Here is a 20,209-nt window from a genome sequence, read left to right on the forward strand (position 1 = left end):
TGGTCTTTAGGCGCTCTGTCTAGGGGCGCGGGCGGCGCTCTGTCTAGGGGCGCGGGCTGGCGCTCGTCTAGGGGCGCGGGTCTTTAGGCTCGCTCGCTCGCTCTCTAGGGGCGCGGGTCTTTAGGCTCGCTCGCTCGCTGGGGCGCGGGTCTAGGGACGCGCGGTCTTTAGGGGCGCGGGTCGGCTCGCTCGCTCTCTAGGGACGCGGGTCTTTAGGCTCGCTCGCTCGCTCTCTAGGGACGCGGGTCTTTAGGCTCGCTCGCTCGCTCTCTAGGGACGCGGGTCTTTAGGCTCGCTCGCTCGCTCTCTAGGGACGCGGGTCTTTAGGCTCGCTCGCTCGCTCTCTAGGGACGCGGGTCTTTAGGCTCGCTCGCTCGCTCTCTAGGGACGCGGGTCTTTAGGCTCGCTCGCTCGCTCTCTAGGGACGCGGGTGAAATCGCAAACAATGTCTGAAACGTTCTATAAAATGCCTTTTACATCATAAATAAAGATTTGGATGTAAAAAGCAAAGTACTCTAAGTACGTTGTGATTTTTGGAAAGCATTTTAAATGAAGCTTATGATTTGCTGTAGGCTATGGGGGTCTGAGTCTGTCCATCGAGGGCCCCAGTAAGGTTGACATTAACACTGAGGACCAGGAGGACGGCACCTGTAAGGTCACCTACTGCCCTACTGAACCAGGAAACTACATCATCAACATCAAATTCGCCGACCAACACGTACCAGGTACTTCACTTGTTTCCTGAAGTCCTCGATTTAAAAAAATAAATAATAATTATAATATAAGAAATATTGTTTGTAAAATGTGTGTTTGTGTAGGGAGTGCATTCACGGTGAAGGTGACAGGAGAAGGGAGGATGAAGGAGAGCATCACCAGGAAGAAGAGAGCAGCGTCTGTTGCTAACGTGGGCAGCCAGTGTGACCTCAGCCTCAAGATCCCAGGTACCCTCTCCTACCTCTATGGGGACGCCAGGTACCCTCTCCTACCTCTATGGGGATCCCAGGTACCCTCTCCTACCTCTATGGGGATGCTGATCAGATCAGTAGACATGGTGGCCAGTCCGTCTGGTCAGGTCCAGGAGACTGTTAACCCTGTGTGTGTGTATATATTAACAGGGATCAGCATAGCAGACATGGTGGCCCAGGTGACCAGTCCGTCTGGTCAGGTCCAGGAGACTGTTAACCCTGTGTGTGTATTAACAGAGATCAGCATAGCAGACATGGTGGCCCAGGTGACCAGTCCGTCTGGTCAGGTCCAGGAGGCTGACATCATGGAGGGAGAGAACAACACTTACTGCATCCGCTTTGTTCCCACGGAGACCGGCGTGCACACAGTGTGTGTAAAGTACGCGGGCGTGCACGTGCCCGGCAGCCCCTTCCAGTTCACTGTGGGGCCCCTGGGAGAAGGAGGAGCCCACAAGGTCCGTGCTGGGGGGCCCGGGCTAGAGAGGGCAGAGGCTGGAGTACCAGGTACGTGTGTGTGTGTGTGTGTGTGTGTGTTGGGGTTACTATACTGTGAGGATCACACATTGACATTGTGTGTGTGTGTGTAGCTGAGTTCAGTATCTGGACGCGGGAGGCTGGTGCAGGGGGTCTCAGCATCGCGGTGGAAGGGCCCAGTAAAGCAGAGATCACCTTCGAGGACCGCAAGGACGGATCCAGTGGAGTTTCCTACATGGTCCAGGAGTCAGGTGTGTTGAGAACGGCAACCGCTGTCTAACCACCAAGAGCCTGGTGATAATCGTCCTCAGTATAAGCATTTTTCACCAACAGTAGCATTCTGATTAAGAAGCAGTGTGTGTGTTTTTCTAATTGTGTGTGTGTGTGTGTGTGTGTGTGTGTGTAATGAAGCTCACTTCCCAGCTTGAAATGTCTCCACTCGCACTATTGAATTGGTACGTTTTCTGTAGCGTAATTTGCTAAGATGTTGTCAAGCGGACGGTCACCTGTGTTTGAGGCCGAGGATCCACCGTCGAGTACCGGTAAGGAAGCTTCACAGTTAGTCCGTCACAGTGACACCTGTTACACGTGTGTTGCAGGAGACTATGAGGTGTCGATCCGTTTCAACGAGGAGCACATCCCTGACAGTCCCTTCGTGGTTCCCGTGGCGTCGCCCTCTGACGACGCCAGGCGACTCACTGTTGCCAGTCTTCAGGTGAGGCTCGGAGACACACACACACCCAGGACTACACTACCCACAATGCAGCAGCAGCAGCCTGTGGGGGGGGGGGGGGGATGGTGTGTGTATATAGGTACAGCAATTGCTGAATGTCAGAGTAGGTTTTTTGTTTTGAAGAACAATAGGTCCGTCATTAGTCAGTCACTCAGAGGGTTAGAGATCAGGTCGTGCTGCTGCTGCGTTGTTGGGAAGTGCAAGGGTTTGTGGGAAACTAAAGGAATGTGTGTTTCTCGTGCCTCGTTCTAAAGGCTCCCAACAGTCCCCTTCCTCCTCCTTCCTTCTCATCATCCACCAGGCACTAAAGGGTTAAAGAGGATGCAATGGGCCAGTTTCTGTCGTACTCTCTCTCTCTCTCCTGTCCTGTTCTTCACCTCTCTCTCTCTCTCCTGTCCTGTTCTTCACCTCTCTCTCTCTTCTGTCCTGTTCTTCACCTCTCTCTCTCTTCTGTCCTGTTCTTCACCTCTCTGACTCTCCTCTTTACCCCTGTTAGCTGCCTGCAGGTAAGTTTGAGTGTGTTGCATTGTTATTATGTTGAGCGTATGTTAGTGTTGACAGATTGACTTGTATTGACGCGTGATAGTTTTGACAGATTGACGTGCGTAGCTGTTGTGTTGAGTTGTGAGTTATACATCTGAGCAGGAGTCCGGGTTGAAGGTCAATCACCCAGCATCCTTTGCTGTGAGCCTGAATGGAGCGAAGGGACAGATTGACGCTAAAGTCCACAGCCCATCTGGAGCCCTGGAGGGCTGTTGTGTTACTGAGCTAGACCAAGGTAACTACTACTACTGCTACACGATACTGCTGCTGCTACACGATACTGCTGCTGCTACACGATGCTGCTGCTGCAACACGATGCTGCTGCTGCTGCTGCTGCTACACGCTGCTGCTGCTGATGCTACACGCTGCTGCTGCTGCTGCACGATACTACTACCTACTATTACTACACTGCTATTACTATTCAATAGGGACAGGGGGATACCTAGTCAGTTGTACAACTGAAATGTGTCTTCCTCATTTAACCCCTCTGAATCAGAGAGGTGGGGGGGGCTGCTTTAATCCACATCCATGTCTTCACCCACTGTTCCCCGGGCGCTGAACTGCCTTAATCCACATCCACGTCTTCACCCACTGTTCCCCGGGCCCTGAACTGCCTTAATCCACATCCACGTCTTCACCCACTGTTCCCCGGGCCCTGAACTGCCTTAATCCACATCCACGTCTTCACCCACTGTTCCCCGGGCCCTGAACTGCCTTAATCCACATCCACGTCTTCACCCACTGTTCCCCGGGCCCTGAACTGCCTTAATCCACATCCACGTCTTCACCCACTGTTCCCCGGGCGCTGAACTGCCTTAATCCACATCCACGTCTTCACCCTGAACTGCCCTGCTCAGGGGCAGAACGACAGATTTTTACTTACACAATACTAATACGCTACACACTAATGCTACACATTACTATATTAAACAATACTACACACTACTGCACAATTTACACGATACTGCGATACTATACCCTGCGCACACTACACACACTACTACTACTACTACTACTACTAAACAGTAAAATCTCTCTCTCTCTAGATAAGTATGCTGTCCGGTTCATTCCCAGAGAGAACGGTCTGTATCTGATCGATGTGAAGTTCAATGGCAGTCACATCCCTGGCAGTCCCTTCAAGATCAGGGTGGGGGAGACGGGACAGGCTGGAGACCCAGGCATGGTGACCGCATACGGAGCTGGACTAGAGGGAGGATCCACTGGTACGATTGACGAGGAGGAGGAGCGTGTTACAAACCTGGGTTTCAAATCATTTATCTGTGCCTGTTTTGAGCTTAACTAGCTCAATAAGCCAATATAATAAGTCTCAAAATGACAAACCCTGCCTGTCTGGCACTCCAGGCATACTAAAGCTCAAATTATTTAACACCGGAGTCTAATGTGTTGAGGTGTGAGAGATCTCATCTGTAGTCATGTGTAACTCCCTCTGCAGGTACAGCCTGTGAGTTCGTGGTTAACACCAGTAAGGCGGGCCCCGGGGCCCTGGCGGTGACCATCGACGGCCCCTCCAAAGTGAAGATGGACTGTGTTGAGTGTCCGGAGGGTTACAAGGTGACCTACACCCCCATGGCTCCAGGAAACTACTTAATCTCCATCAGATACGGAGGACCTTACCACATCGTAGGATCCCCTTTCAAGGCCAAGATCACCGGTGAGGGACCTGGACACGTACGACATGCCGCACACGTTGTATGAACAATGGAGATGTCAGGGGACAAGAACATCAAACTAAGCCACTCTCTAACCTCCTAACCTCTGTCTCTCTCTCTCTCCTCCAGGCTCCAAGCTGGTCAGTAGCCATAGTAACCACGAGACGTCCAGTGTCATGGTCGACCCTGTGACTCGCCAGGTTAGCTCTTCCCACCAGGGAGCTCCCAGCCAATCGGACGCTAGCTGTGTGACAGCCAAGGGTCTCGGCCTATCAAAGGGCTTTATCGGCCAGAAGAACAACTTCAGTGTCGACTGCAGTAAAGCAGGTGTGTGTTTTAGTCTCTGGGGGTGTGTGTTTTAGTCTCTGGGGGTGTGTGTGTTTTAGCCTCTGGGGGTGTGTGTGTTTTAGCCTCTGGGGGTGTGTGTGTTTTAGCCTCTGGGGGTGTGTGTGTTTTAGCCTCTGGGGGTGTGTGTGTTTTAGTCTCTGGGGGGGGTGTGTGTGTTTTAGCCTCTGGGGGGGGGGGCCCTGGGGGGGTGTGTGTGTTTAGTCTCTGGGGGGGGTGTGTGTGTTTTAGTCTCTGGGGGGGTGTGTGTGTGTTTTAGTCTCTGGGGGGGGGGTGTGTGTGTTTTAGTCTCTGGGGGGGGTGTGTGGGTTTTAGTCTCTGGGGGGGGGGTGTGTGGGTTTTAGTCTCTGGGGGGGGGGGGTGGGTTTTAGTCTCTGGGGGGGGGGGGGGGTGGGTTTTAGTCTCTGGGGGGGGGGTGGGTTTTAGTCTCTGGGGGGGGGTGTGGGTTTTAGTCTCTGGGGGGGGGGGGGGGTGGGTTTTAGTCTCTGGGGGGGGGGGGGTGTGGGTTTTAGTCTCTGGGGGGGGGGGTGGGTGGGTTTTAGTCTCTGGGGGGGGGGGGTGGGTTTTAGTCTCTGGGGGGGGGGGGGGGTGGGTTTTAGTCTCTGGGGGGGGGGGGGGGTGGGTTTTAGTCTCTGGGGGGGGGGGGGGGGCCTGGGGGGGTTTAAGTCTCTGGGGGGGGGGGGGGGGTTTAAGTCTCTGGGGGGGGGGGGGGGGGTTTAAGTCTCTGGGGGGGGGGGTGTGGGTTAACGCTGTCCTGTCCTCCCTCCAGGTCGTAACATGCTGTTGGTGGGTGTGGACGGGCCCAGGGTTAGGGTCAGTGTGTGTGTTAACGCTGTCCTGTCCTCCCTCCAGGTCGTAACATGATGTTGGTGGGTGTGGACGGGCCCAGGGTTAGGGTCAGTGTGTGTGTGTTAACGCTGTCCTGTCCTCCCTCCAGGTCGTAACATGCTGTTGGTGGGTGTGGACGGGCCCAGGGTTAGGGTCAGTGTGTGTGTTAACGCTGTCCTGTCCTCCCTCCAGGTCGTAACATGATGTTGGTGGGTGTGGACGGGCCCAGGGTTAGGGTCAGTGTGTGTGTGTTAACGCTGTCCTGTCCTCCCAGGTCGTAACATGCTGTTGGTGGGTGTGGACGGGCCCAGGGTTAGGGTCAGTGTGTGTTAACGCTGTCCTGTTCTCCCTCCAGGTCGTAACATGCTGTTGGTGGGTGTGGACGGGCCCAGGGTTAGGGTCAGTGTGTGTTAACGCTGTCCTGTCCTCCCTCCAGGTCGTAACATGCTGTTGGTGGGTGTGGACGGGCCCAGGGTTCCCTGTGAGGAGGTTCTGGTGAAGCACCTTGGGAACCGTGTCTATAACATCAGCTACCAGCTCAAGGAGAAGGGAGACTACATCCTGGTAGTGAAGTGGGGAGAACAGCACATCCCTGGGAGCCCCTACCACATCACTGTCTAGACCAATCAGATTCAACTCCATCACTGTCTAGACCAATCAGATTCAACTACATTACTGTCTAGAGGCCAATGACAAATCAGAACCCTCCAAACTAGCCCTTTGTCTTCATAGTAATCAGAGATTACAACTTTCTAAACTCATTCACCAATACCCAAACAATAATGCATAAACACTGAATATTCCTCTTCATTCCTCTCCTCCACTATCATCCGCTCTCCCTCCCCCATCATAATCATCTCCCCTCCCCCATCATAATCATTCTGTCTCTCTCCCCCCCCCCCCCCCTCCCCTCACCTATCATAATCATTAGTAGTCATAGAGAGGGGAAACATGCACCTTTTTATTACTGTAAAATAGCTTAGCAACATGTACCTTCCTTTCCCCACGCAGTGTTTAGCTGTGGGCTAGTGTTAGCCTAGCCTATGGTAGCATAGTGTATTGGTATAGGGGTTAGCCTAGCCTAGCGTATGGTAGCATAGTATATTGGTATAGGGTTTAGCCTAGCGGAGCATAGTATATTGGTATGAGAATAGCCTAATGCTAGTCCAGTGTGTTCATAATGCTAATTCTAAAACGTTTAAGGGAAAGAGGGACACCTAGTCAGTAAAGCTGCTGCTATTGTGGCCTGGTGTTAGCGCGTCTTAACCATAACAGTAATTTAAAGGGCATATAGGTTAATAACTGTTAGTACAGGGTTTATGACATGTTAATAACTGTTAGTATAGGGTTTATGACATGTTAGTAGCCAGCCCCAATAACTTCTCATACTGCTACTGCACTTGTTTTAAAGGTAACTAGAACCACTGCAACGACTGACCCAGGTAGAACTGCATTTTACAGCATATTGACCAGCATCAAAGTATTAATAACTACAGTGTTATGTCCATGTCACTAGTAGTATGAATAACTGTAGTGTGGAAGCGATGTCCTGATACTAGTATTGAACAAAAACTGTCACTGTAATATTACTAGCAGTGAATATGACTAGATGATAAAGTGTTGAATGGAGAGATGACTACTTGGAGTGATGAGCAAAATAAATAAATAAATAAAGAACAAACGTTGCTTTGTGTTCCTGCTAAATGTTCTAAACCCCCCCTGCTCTTTAGCTTTGTTACGCAGTATTCCAGAACAAAATAACCTTGTCTGTTAAAAAGCTTTAAAGTGTTGTAAGACAGTATTTTGATCCACAATAAAGATTGTCTTGAAGTATCTCTGTCAAGCTCAACGTGGTTCTTCTTTTTCCTTCGATCGCTCGCACTCACCGACTCTGGAGATCCATATGTGTGTTATTTCTTAATTTTCTGGTAAAAAATAAAGAAAAACCCTTGAAAGAGTAGGTGTTCTAAAACTTTTGAACGGTAGTGTAGATCACACATTAACTACAGAAATCACACCACTGAGACCACGGACTACTGAGACCTCACAACAGAGATCACGCACACTACAGAGTTCCTCACGGAGTTCCCTGAATTCCTATCGGACCTTGTAGTCAAATTTTTGGTGACTTCAATATTTACATGGAAAAGTCCACAGACCCACTCCAAAAGACTTTCGGAGCCATCATCGACTCAGTGGGTTTTGTCCAACATGTCTCCCTACCTACTCACTGCCACAGTCATATTTTGGACCTAGTTTAGTCCCGTGGAATAAATATTGTGGATCTTAATGTTTTTCCTCATAGTCCAGGATTATCGGACCACCATCTTATTATGTTTGCAATCGCAACAAATAATCTGCTCAGACCCCAAACAAGGATCATCAAAAGCCATGCTATGAATTCTCAGACAACCCAAAGATTCATAGATCTTTGGGTTGTCCAGACTCCCTTCACCTACCCAAGGATGTTTGAGTACAAAAATCGTCTAACCACCTGAGGATCTAATGTTACCTTGCGCAATACCCTAGATGTAGTAGCACCCCTAAAAACATTTGTCACAAGAAATTTGGTCCCTGGTATACAGAAAATACCTGAGCTCTGAAGCAAGCTTCCAGAAAATTGGAAGGGAAATGGCGCCACACCAAACTGGAAGTCTTCCGACTAGCTTGGAAAGACAGTACCGTGCAGTATCGAAGAGCCCTCACTGCTGCTCCATCCTATTATTCCAACTTAATTGTGGAGAATAAGAACAATCCAAAATGTATTTTCTTATACTGTTGCAAAGATGACTAAAGAGGATAACGTAATAATAAAACCACTTTTGAAACAGCCAAAACATGACCCAGAAAATGTAAAAAATAAAAATAAAATGATTGGCCTATATTGAATCTTTCATTCCTCTCAAAACAAAATGTCCTTCCGGAAGACAATGTATACAAAATGCTTCAGTCTGGTTTTTGACCCATCATAGCACTGCACACGTGAAGGTGGTAAATTACCTTTTAATGGCAGCTGTGCTGCTTTTGACACCATCGATCACCACATTCTTTTGGAGAGATTAGAAACCCAAGTATGTCTACACGGACAAGTTCTTGCCTGGTTTAGATCTTATCTGTCGGAAAGATATCAGTTCATCTCTGTGGATGGTTTGTCCTCTGACAAATCAATGGTAAGTTTCGGTGTTCCTCAAGGCTCCGTTTTAGGACCACTATTGTTTTCACTACATATTCTACCTCTTGGTGATGTCATTCGGATACACAATGTCAACTTTCACTGCTATGTGGAGGACACTTTGATGAAACATGGTGAAGCCCCAAAGTTGCCTAACCTTGAAGCCTGTGTTTCAGACATAAGGAAGTCGATGGCGGAAAATGTTTTACTTCTAAATTTGGACAAAACAAAGAGACCTGCTGTTGGAGCTGTTAATCTTAATTGTTTTAGTCGTCTCGAATAAAACTGAAGGACTTCGGCGTTACTCTGTACCCTGATCTCTTTTGACGAGCATATTAATATTTCAAGATACGTTTTTTTTACATTTTCGTAAAATTGAAAAAAGCTGAAACTTAAAAAACAATTGTGCTTTTGTCACTTCTAGATTTGACTACTGCAATGCTCTACTTTCCGGCTACCCGGATAAAGCACTAAACTTCAGTTAGTGCTAAACACGGCTGCTAGAATCTTGACTAGAACCAAACAATGTGATCATATTACTCAAGTGCTAGCCCCTCTACACTGGCTTCCTGTTAAGGCTATGACTGATTTTCAAGGTTTTAATGCTAACCAACAAATCATTACATGGGCTTGCTCCTACCTATCTTTCCGATTTGGTCCTGCCGTACATACCTACACGTACACTACGGTCACAAGATGCAGGCCTCCTAATTGTCCCTAGAATTTCTAAGCAAACAGCTGGAGGAAGGGCTTTCTCCTATAGAGCTCCATTTTTATGGAATTGTCTGCCTATTCATGTGAGAGGTGCAGACTCGGTCTCGACCTGTAAGTCTTTACTAAAGACTCATCTCTTCAGTGTAGTCTAGTCCGAAGGTGAACGGCAAGGCACAGGAGCGACGAACCGCCCCCGCTGTCTGCCTGGCTAGCGCCCCTCTCTCCATGGGGATTCTCTGCCCTTGACCCTATTACAGGTGCTGAGTCACTGGCTAACTAGTGCTCTTCCATGCCGTCCCTAGGAGGGGTGTGTAACTTGAGTGGGTTGAGTCACTGATGTGATCTTCCTGTCTGGTTTTGAGCCCCCTAGGGTTCATGCGGTGGAGATCTTCGTGGGCTGTACTCAGCCTTGTCTCAGGGTAGTCAGTTGGTGGTCTGTTGATATCCCTCTAGTGGTGTGGGGTCTATACTCAGCCTGGTCTGTTGATATCCCTCTAGTGGTGTGGGGTCTATACTCAGCCTGGTCTGTTGATATCCCTCTAGTGGTGTGGGGTCTATACTCAGCCTGGTCTGTTGATATCCCTCTAGTGGTGTGGGGTCTATACTCAGCCTGGTCTGTTGATATCCCTCTAGTGGTGTGGGGTCTGTGCTTTGGCGAAGTGGGTGGGGTTACAGTTGAAGTCGGAAGTTTACATACACCTTAGCCAAATACATTTAAACTCAGTATTTCACAATTCCTGACATTTAATCCTAGTAAAAATTCCCTGTCTTAGGTCAGTTAGGATCACCACTTTTATTTTAAGAATGTGAAATGTCAATAATATTAGAGAATTATTTATTTCAGCTTTTATTTCTTTCATCACATTCCCAGTGGGTCAGAAGTTTACATACACTCAATTAGTATTGGCCCTCTTTCTGGGACTCACCCACAAACAGGACCAAGTCTGACCTGTTGAGGAGTGACGGACTCCATCCTAGCTGGAGGGGTGCTCTCATCTTATCTACGAACATAGACAGGGCTCTAATTCCCCTAGATCCACAATTAAATAGGGTGCAGGCCAGGCAGCAGGCTGTTAGCCAGCCTGCCAGCTTAGTGGAGTCTGCCACTAGCACAGTCAGTGTAGTCAGCTCAGCTATCCCCATTGAGACCGTGTCTGTGCCTCGATCTAGGTTGGGCAAAACTAAACATGGCGGTGTTCGCCTTAGCAATCTCACTAGAATAAAGACCTCCTCCATTCCTGTCATTATTGAAAGAGATCGTGATATCTCACATCTCAAAATAGGGCTACTTAATGTTAGATCCCTCACTTCCAAGGCAGTTATAGTCAATGAGCTAATCACTGATCACAATCTTGATGTGATTGGTCTGACTGAAACATGGCTTAAGCCTGATGAATTTACTGTGTTAAATGAGGCCTCACCTCCTGGTTACACTAGTGACCATATCCCCAAGGCATCCCGCAAAGGCGGAGGTGTTGCTAACATTTACGATAGCAAATTTCAATTTACCCCAAAAACCTCCGCAGTTTTCGTCTTTTGAGCTTCTAGTCATGAAATCTATGCAGCCTACTCAATCACTTTTTATAGCTACTGTTTACAGGCCTCCTGGGCGGTATACAGCGTTCCTCACTGAGTTCCCTGAATTCCTATCGGACCTTGTAGTCATAGCAGATAATATTCAAATTTTTGGTGACTTTAATATTCACATGGAAAAGTCCACAGACCCACTCCAAAAGGCTTTCGGAGCCATCATCGACTCAGTGGGTTTTGTACAACGTGTCCGGACCTACTCACTGCCACAGTCATACTCTGGACCTAGTTTTGTCCCGTGGAATAAATGTTGTGGACCTTAATGTTTTTACCCATAATCCTGGACTGTCGGACCACCATTTTATTACGTTTGCAATCGCAAAAAATAATCTGCTCAGACCCCAACCGAGGGAGCATCAAAAGTTGTGCTATAAATTCTCAGACAACCCAAAGATTCCTTGATGCCCTTCCAGACTCCCTCTGCCTACCCAAGGACGTCAGAGGACAAAAATCAGTTAACCACCTAACCGAGGAACTCAATTTAACCTTGCGTAATACCCTAGATGCAGTTGCACCCCTAAAAACATTTGTCATAAGAAACTAGCTCCCTGGTATACAGATAATACCGTGCTCTGAAGCAAGCTACCAGAAAATTGGAACGGAAATGGCGCCATACCAAACTGGAAGTCTTCCGACTAGCTTGGAAAGACAGTACCGTGCAGAATCGAAGAGCCCTCACTGCTGCTCGATCATCCTATTTTTCCAACTTAATTGAGGAAAATAAGAACAATCCAAAATGTATTTTTGATACTGTCGCAAAGCTAACTAAAAAGCAGGATTCCCCAAGAGAGGATGTCTTTCACTTCAGCAGTAATAAATTCATGAACTTCTTTGAGGAAAAGATCACGATCAACTCACCAACATTACGACCAGGAATACGACTTTCCCGAAGCAGATCCTCTGTTTGGACCACCACCCAGGACAATGGATCGGATCCCAGTAGGCGACCCAAAACAACGGCGCCGTAGAAGAAGGGGCAGACGGAGCGGTCTTCTGGTCAGGCTCCGTAGACGGACACATCGCGCACCGCTCCCGAGTATACTTCTCGCCAATGTCCAGTCTCTTGACAACAAGGTAGACGAAATCCGAGCAAGGGTAGCATTCCAGAGAGACATCCGAGACTGTAACGTTCTTTGTTTCATGGAAACATGGCTCACTCGGGACACGCTGTCGGTACAGCCACCTGGTTTCTTCACGCATCGCGCCGACAGAAACAAGCATCTCTCTGCTAAGAAGGGCGGGGGTGTATGCCTTATGATTAACGAAATGTGGTGTGATCATAACAATATACAGGAACTCGAGTCCTTTTGTTCACCTGACTTAGAATTCCTCACAATCAAATGCCGATCGCATTATCTACCAAGAGAATTCTCTTTGATTATAATCACAGTCGTATATATCCCCCCCAAGCAAACACATCGACGGCCCTGAAAGAACTTCATTGGACTTTATGTAAACTGGAAACCACATATCCTGAGGCTGCATTTATTGTAGCTGGGGATTTTAACAAGGCTAATCTGAAAACAAGGCTCCCCAAATTCTATCAGCATATCGATTGTGCTACCAGGGGTAGAAAAACCCTGGATCATTGTTATTCTAACTTCCGCGACGCATTTAAGGCCCTCCCCCGCCCTCCCTTTGGAAAAGCTGACCACGACTCCATTTTGTTGCTCCCAGCCTATAGACAGAAACTAAAACAGGAAGCTCCCGCCCTCAGGTCTGTTCAACGCTGGTCCGACCAATCGGATTCCACGCTTCAAGATTGCTTCGATCACGTGGACTGGGATATGTTCCGCATAAAGTCGAACAACAACATTGACGAATACGCTGATTCGGTGTGCGAGTTCATTAACAAGTGCATCGGTGATGTTGTACCCACAGTGTCTATTAAAACATTCCCCAACCAGAAACCGTGGATTGATGGCAGCATTCGCGCAAAACTGAATGCGCAAACCACTGCTTTTAATCAGGGCGAAGTGACCAGAAACATGACCGAATATAAACAGTGTAGCTATTCCCTCCGCAAGGCAATCAAATAAGCGAAGCATCAGTACAGAGACAAAGTGGAGTCGCAATTCAACGGCTCAGACACGAGAGGTATGTGGCAGGGTCTACAGTCAATCACTGACTACAAAAGAAAAACCAGCCCCGTTGCGGATCACGATGCCTTGCTCCCAGACAGACTAAACAACTTCTTTGCTCGCTTTGAGGACAATACAGTGCCACTGACACGGCCCGCTACCAAAACCTGCGGGCTCTCCTTCACTGTAGCCAACGTGAGTAAAACATTTAAACGTGTTAATTTAATCAATCCCTATCCCAGTCTGCTGTCCCCACATGCTTCAAGAGGGCCACCATTGTTCCTATTCCCAAGAAAGCTAAGGTAACTGAGCTAAATGACTATCGCCCCGTAGCACTCACTTCCGTCATCATGAAGTGCTTTGAGAGACTAGTCAAGGATCATATCACCTCCACCTTACCTGACACCCTAGACTCACTGCAATTTGCTTACCGCCACAATAGGTCCACAGACGACGCAATCGCCATCACACTGCACACTGCCCTAACCCATCTGGACAAGAGGAACACATATGTAAGAATGCTGTTCATCGATTACAGCTCAGCATTTAACACCATAGTACCCTCCAAACTCGTCATTAAGCTCGAGACCCTGGGTCTCAACCCCGCCCTGTGCTACTGGGTCCTGGACTTCCTGACGGGCCGTCCCCAGGTGGTGAGGTTAGGTAACAACATCTCCACCCCGCTGATCCTCAACACTGGGTCCCCACATGGGTGCGTTCTCAGCCCTCTCCTGCACTCCCTGTTCACCCATGACTGCGTGGCCATGCACGCCTCCAACTCAATCATCAAGTCTGCAGACGACACAACAGTAGTGGGCTTGATTACCAACAACGACGAGACGGCCTACAGGGAGGAGTTGAGGGCACTCGGAGTGTGGTGTCAGGAAAATAACCTCTCACTCAACGTCATCAAAACAAAGGAGATGATCGTGGACTTCAGTAAACAGCAGAGGGAGCAGCCCCCTATCTACATTGACGGTACAGTAGTGGAGAAGGTGGAAAGTTTAAGTTCCTCGGTGTACACATCACGGACAAACTGAAATGGTCCACCCACACAGACAGCGTGGTGAAGAAGGCGCAGCAGTGCCTCTTCAACCTAAGGAGGCTGAAGAAATTCAGCTTGTCACCAAAATCACTCCTTGATGTAATGTATCACTAGCTACTTTAAACAATGTCACTTTATATGTTTTCATACCCTGCATTGTTCATCTCATATGTATATACTGTACTCTATACCATCTACTGCATCTTGCCTATGCCGTTCGGCCATCACTCAGTCTTCCCTGTGGCTCAGTTGGTAGAGCATGGTGTTTGCAACGCCAGCATGGTGTGTGCAACGCCAGGGTTGTGGGTTCGATTCCCACGGGAGGCCAGTACAAAAAGAAGAAAAAATTAATAAAAAATGCATGAAATGCATTCTTTCACTACTGTAAGTCGCTCTGGATAAGAGCATCTGCTAAATGACTAAAATGTAAAATATATTTTATGTACATATTCGTATTCATTCCTTTACACTTGTGTGTATAAGGTAGTTGTTGTGAAATTGTTAGGTTATATTACTTGTTAGATATTACTGCATGGTCGGAACTAGAAGCACAAGCATTTTGCTACACTCGCATTAACATCTGCTAACCATGTGTATGTGACAAATAAATTTGATTTGAAAATAATCATGGCCTCTAAACCTTCAAGCTGCATACTGGACCCTATTCCAACTAAACTACTGAAAGAGCTGCTTCATGTGCTTGGCCTTCCTATGTTGAACAGAATAAACGGCTCTCTATCCACCGGATGTGTACCAAACTCACTAAAAGTGGCAGTAATAAAGCCTCTCTTGAAAAAGCCAAACCTTGACCCAGAAAATATAAAAAACTATCGGCCTATTTCGAATCTTCCATTCCTCTCAAAAAATGTAGAAAAAGCTTTTGTGCAGCAACTCACTGCCTTCCTGAAGACAATGTATACAAAATGCTTCAGTCTGAGTTTTAGACCCCATCATAGCACTGAGACTGCACTTGTGAAGGTGGTAAATTACCCTTTAATGGCGTCAGACCGAGGCTCTGCATCTGTCCTCATGCTCCTAGACCTTAGTGCTGCTTTTGATACCAACGATCATCACATTCGTTTGGAGAGATTGGAAACCCAAATTGGTCTACACGAACAAACTCTGGCCTGGTTTAGATCTTATCTGTCGGAAAGATATCAGTTTGTCTCTGTGAATGGTTTGTGCTCTGACAAATCAACTGTACATTTCAGTGTTCCTCAAGATTAAAAACTATTGTTTTCACTATATATTTTATGTCATTCGAAAACATAATGTTAACTTTTACTGCTATGTGGATGACACACAGCTGTACATTTCAATGAAACATGGTGAAGCTCCAAAATTGCCCTCCCTGGAAGCCTGTGTTTCAGACATAAGGAAGTGGATGGTTGAAACTTTCTACTTTTAAACTCGGACAAAACAGAGATGCTTGTTCTAGGTCCCAAGAAACAAAGAGATCTTCTGTTGGATCTGACAATTAATCTGGATGGTTGTACAGTCGTCTCAAATAAAACTGTGAAGGACCTCGGCGTTACTCTGGACCCTGATCTCTTTTTTGAAGAACATATCAAGATTGTTTCAAGGACAGCTTTATTCCATTTACATAACATTGCAAAAATCTGAAATTTTCTGCCCAAAAATGCAGAAAAATTAATCCATGCTTTTGTTACTTCTTGGTTAGACTACTGCAATGCTCTACTTTCCGGCTACTCTACCTACATGTACATACCACCTCAACTAACCGGTGCCCCCACAATGACTCTGTACCGGCACCCCCTGTATATAGCCTCCACATTGACTCTGTACCGTAATACCCTGTATATAGCCTCCACATTGACTCTGTACCGGTACCCCCTGTATATAGCCTCCACATTGGCTCTGTACCGGTACCCCCTGTTTATAGTCTCCACATTGACTCTGTACCAGTACCCCCTGTTTATAGTCTCGCTATTGTTATTTTACTGCTGCTCTTTAATTACTTGTTACTTTTATCTCTTATCCGTATTTTTAAAAAACGCATTGTTGGTTGGGGCCTCGTAAGTCAGCATTTCAAATCAAATCAAATCAAATTTATTTTTATATAGCCCTTCGTACATCAGCTGATATCTCAAAGTGCTGTACAGAAACCCAGCCTAAAACCCCAAACAGCAAGCAAAGCATGTGAAAGAAGCACGGTGGCTAGGAAAAACTCCCTAGGAAAAACTCCCTAGAAAGGCCAAAAACCTAGGAAGAAACCTAGAGAGGAACCAGGCTATGAGGGGTGGCCAGTCCTCTTCTGGCTGTGCAGGGTGGATATTATAACAGAACATGGTCAAGATGTTAAAATGTTCATAAATGACCAGCATGGTCAAATAATAATAATCATAGTAGTTGTCGAGGGTGCAACAAGCACGTCCGGTGAACAGGTCAGGGTGCCATAGCCGCAGGCAGAACAGTTGAAACTGGAGCAGCAGCACGGCCAGGTGGACTGGGGACAGCAAGGAGTCATCATACCAGGTAGTCCTGAGGCATGGTCCTAGGGCTCAGGTCCTCCGAGAGAAAGACAGAAAGAGAGAATTAGAGAGAGCATATTTAAATTCACACAGGACACCGGATAAGACAAGAGAAATACTCCAGATGTAACAGACTGACCCTAGCCCCCCGACACATAAACTACTGCAGCATAAATACTGGAGGCTGAGACAGGAGGGATCAGAAGACACTGTGGCCCCATCCGATGATACCCCCGGACAGGGCCAAACAGGCAGGATATAACCCCACCCACTTTGCCAAAGCACAGCCCCCACACCACTAGAGGGATGTCTCCAACCACCAACTTACCGTCCTAAGACAAGGCCGAGTATAGCCCACAACGATCTCCGCCATGGCACAACCCAAGGGGGGGGCGCCAACCCAGACAGGAAGACCACGTCAGTGACTCAACCCACTCAAGTGATGCACCCCTCCCATGGACGGCATGGAAGAACACCAGTAAGCCAGTGACTCAGCCCCTGTAAAAGGGTTAGAGGCAGAGAATCTCAGTGGAAAGAGGGGAACCGGCAAGGCAGAGACAGCAAGGGCGGTTCGTTGCTCCAGCCTTTCCGTTCACCTTCACACTCCTGGGCCAGACTATACTTAATCATAGGACCTACTGAAGAGATAAGTCTTCAGTAAAGACTTAAAGGTTGAGACTGAGTCTGCGTCTCTCACATGGGTAGGCAGACCATTCCATAAAAATGGAGCTCTATAGGAGAAAGCCCTACCTCCAGCCGTTTGCTTAGAAATTCTAGGGACAATTAGGAGGCCTGCGTCTTGTGACCGTAGCGTACGTGTAGGTATGTACGGCAGGACCAAATGGGAAAGATAGGTAGGAGCAAGCCCATGTAATGCTTTGTAGGTTAGCAGTAAAACCTTGAAATCAGCCCTTGCCTTAACAGGAAGCCAGTGTAGGGAGGCTAGCACTGGAGTAATATGATCAAATTTTTTGGTTCTAGTCAGGATTCTAGCAGCCGTATTTAGCACTAACTGAAGTTTATTTAGTGCTTTATCCGGGTAGCCGGAAAGTAGAGCATTGCAGTAGTCCAGCCTAGAAGTAACAAAAGCATGGATAAATTTTTCTCCGTCATTTTTGGACAGAAAGTTTATGATTTTTGCAATGTTACGTAGATGGAAAAACCTGTCCTTGAAACAGTCTTGATATGTTCTTCAAAAGAGAGAGCAGGGTCCAGAGTAACGCCGAGGTCCTTCACAGTTTTATTTGAGACGACTGTACAACCATCCAGATTAATTGTCAGATTCAACAGAAGATCTCTTTGTTTCTTGGGACCTAGAATAAGCATCTCTGTTTTGTCCGAGTTTAAAAGTAGAAAGTTTGCAGCCATCCACTTCTTTATGTCTGAAACACAGGCTTCTAGCGAGGGCAATTTTGGGGCTTCACCATGTTTCATTGAAATGTACAGCTGTGTGTCGTCCGCATAGCAGTGAAATTTAACATTATGTTTTCGAATGACATCCGCAAGAGGTAAAATATATAGTGAAAACAATAGTGGTCCTAAAACGGAACCTTGAGGAACACCGAAATTTACAATTGATTTGTCAGAGGACAAACCATTCACAGAGACAAACTGATATCTTTCCGACAGATAAGATCTAAACCAGGCCAGAACTTGTCCATGTAGACCAATTTGGGTTTCCAATCTCTCCAAAAGAATGTGGTGAACGATGGTATCAAAAGCGGCACTAAGATCTAGGAGCACGAGGACAGATGCAGAGCCTTCGTTGCTCCAGAGCCAGATGCAGAGCATTTCACTGTAAGGTATTGTATTTGGCGCATGTGACTAATAACATTTTATTTGGGAGTTTCTTCCATTCTTCTCTGCAGATCCTCTCAAGCTCTGTCAGGTTGGATGGGGAGCATCGCTGCACAGCTATTTCAAAAGCGGCACTAAGATCTAGGAGCACGAGGACAGATGCAGAGCCTTCGTTGTTCCAGAGCCAGATGCAGAGCATTTCACTGTAAGGTATTGTATTTGGCGCATGTGACTAATAAAATTTGATTTGGGAGTTTCTTCCATTCTTCTCTGCAGATCCTCTCAAGCTCTGTCAGGTTGGATGGGGAGCATCGCTGCACAGCTATTTCAAGGTCTCTCCAGAGATGTTCGATTGGGTTCAAGTCCGGACTCTGGCTGGGCCACTCAAGGTCATTCAGAGACTTGTTACGAAGCCACTCCTGCGTTGTCTTGGCTGTGTGCTCAGGGTCATTGCCCTGTTGGAAGGTCAACCTTCGCTCCAGTCTGAGGTCCTGAGCGCTCTGGAGCAGGTTTTCATCAAGGATCTCGCTGTACTTTGCTCTGTTCATCTTTCCCTCGATCCTGACTAGTTTCCCAGTCCCTTCTGCTGAAAAACATTCCCACAGCATGATGCTGCCACCACCATGCTTCACCGTAGGGATGGTGCCAGGTTTCCTCCAGACATGATGCTTGGCATTCAGGGCAGAGTTCAATATTGGTTTCATCAGACCAGTGAATCTTGTTTCTCATGGTCTGAGAGTCCTTTAAGTGCCTTTTGGCAAACTCCAAGTGGACTGTCATGTTCCATTTACTGAGGAGTGGTTTCCGTCTGGCCACTCTACCATAAAGGCCTGATTGGTTGAGTCTGCAGAGATGGTTGTCCTTCTGGAAGGTTCTCCCATCTCCACAGAGGAACTCTAGAGCTCTGTCAGTGACCATCAGGTTCTTGGTCACCTCCCTGACCAAGGCCCTTCTCCCCCGATTGCTCAGTTTGGCCCGGCGGCCAGCTCTAGGAAGAGTCTTGGTGGTTCCAAACTTCTTCCATTTAAGAATGATGGAGGTCACTGTGTTCTTGGGGACCTTCAGTGCTGCAGACATGTTTTGGTACCCTTCCCCAGATCTGTTCCTCGACACAATCCTGTCTCGGAGCTCTACGGAAAATTCCTTCAACCTCATGGCTTGGTTTTTGCTCTGACATGCACTGTAACTGTGGGACCTTATATAGACAGGCGTGTGCCTTTCCAAATCATGTCCAATCAATTGAATTTACCACAGGTGAATTCTAATTAAGTTGTAGAAACATCTGATATCAATGGAAACAAGATGCACCTGAGCTTTTAATACATTTGCTAACTTTCTTAAAACCTGTTTTTGCTTCATCATCACGGGGTATTGAGTTGATTGATATATATATATTTTTTAACAATTTTAGATTAAGGCTGTAACGTGAAAAAAGTCAAGGGGTCTGAATACTTTCCAAAATGCACACTTCCATTCATTTCCAAACTGGTACCGGGGGACCTTTAGCCTCGTCTTGTGACCGTCCTAGAGAATAACAGTACGAGAGTCATCTGTAGAGTCCATAGAGGTTATATTGGTGTGTTCAGACTCTACAGATGTTTTCGTGTTTCCATTTCCTGGGCTGACAAACTGAACTTCTAGCGTGAGTGGGATGGATGTGGCTTTGTGACTATGAACACTTGAACAGCCACTCAACGATTTCACAGCGCAAATGCAGTCACACCTTCGACATATTGTATAAATGGGACTTCAGAAACTAG

General features: G+C 47.3%; 1 protein-coding gene across 8 annotated transcripts in view; it reads left to right on the plus strand.

Moving 5' to 3' along the window:
• The window catches only part of LOC100380643 (filamin A, alpha (actin binding protein 280)), a 74,559-nt gene extending 67,168 nt beyond the window's left edge, over window positions 1-7,391 (plus strand). For 4 of the 8 annotated variants that reach the window (XM_082959767.1, XM_082959769.1, XM_082959768.1 and 1 more), the window contains 10 exons: window positions 573-725; window positions 819-941; window positions 1,116-1,469; window positions 1,553-1,690; window positions 2,039-2,154; window positions 2,818-2,950; window positions 3,762-3,938; window positions 4,169-4,387; window positions 4,515-4,712; window positions 5,995-7,391. In XM_082959767.1, the coding sequence (XP_082815893.1) occupies window positions 573-725; window positions 819-941; window positions 1,116-1,469; window positions 1,553-1,690; window positions 2,039-2,154; window positions 2,818-2,950; window positions 3,762-3,938; window positions 4,169-4,387; window positions 4,515-4,712; window positions 5,995-6,179 (1,796 nt within the window). In that variant the 3' untranslated portion in view covers window positions 6,180-7,391. Of the gene's footprint in view, window positions 1-572; window positions 726-818; window positions 942-1,115; window positions 1,470-1,552; window positions 1,691-2,038; window positions 2,155-2,817; window positions 2,951-3,761; window positions 3,939-4,168; window positions 4,388-4,514; window positions 4,713-5,499; window positions 5,950-5,994 lie in introns of those variants that run through there. The other 4 variants (XM_082959770.1, XM_082959773.1, XM_082959774.1 and 1 more) reach the window with 2 other exon arrangements.
• Window positions 7,392-20,209: the final 12,818 nt, after the last annotated feature.

The sequence above is a fragment of the Salmo salar genome, chromosome 13, assembly GCF_965601325.2.
Source record: "Salmo salar chromosome 13, fSalSal1, whole genome shotgun sequence".
NCBI classification, from domain to species: domain Eukaryota; kingdom Metazoa; phylum Chordata; class Actinopteri; order Salmoniformes; family Salmonidae; genus Salmo; species Salmo salar.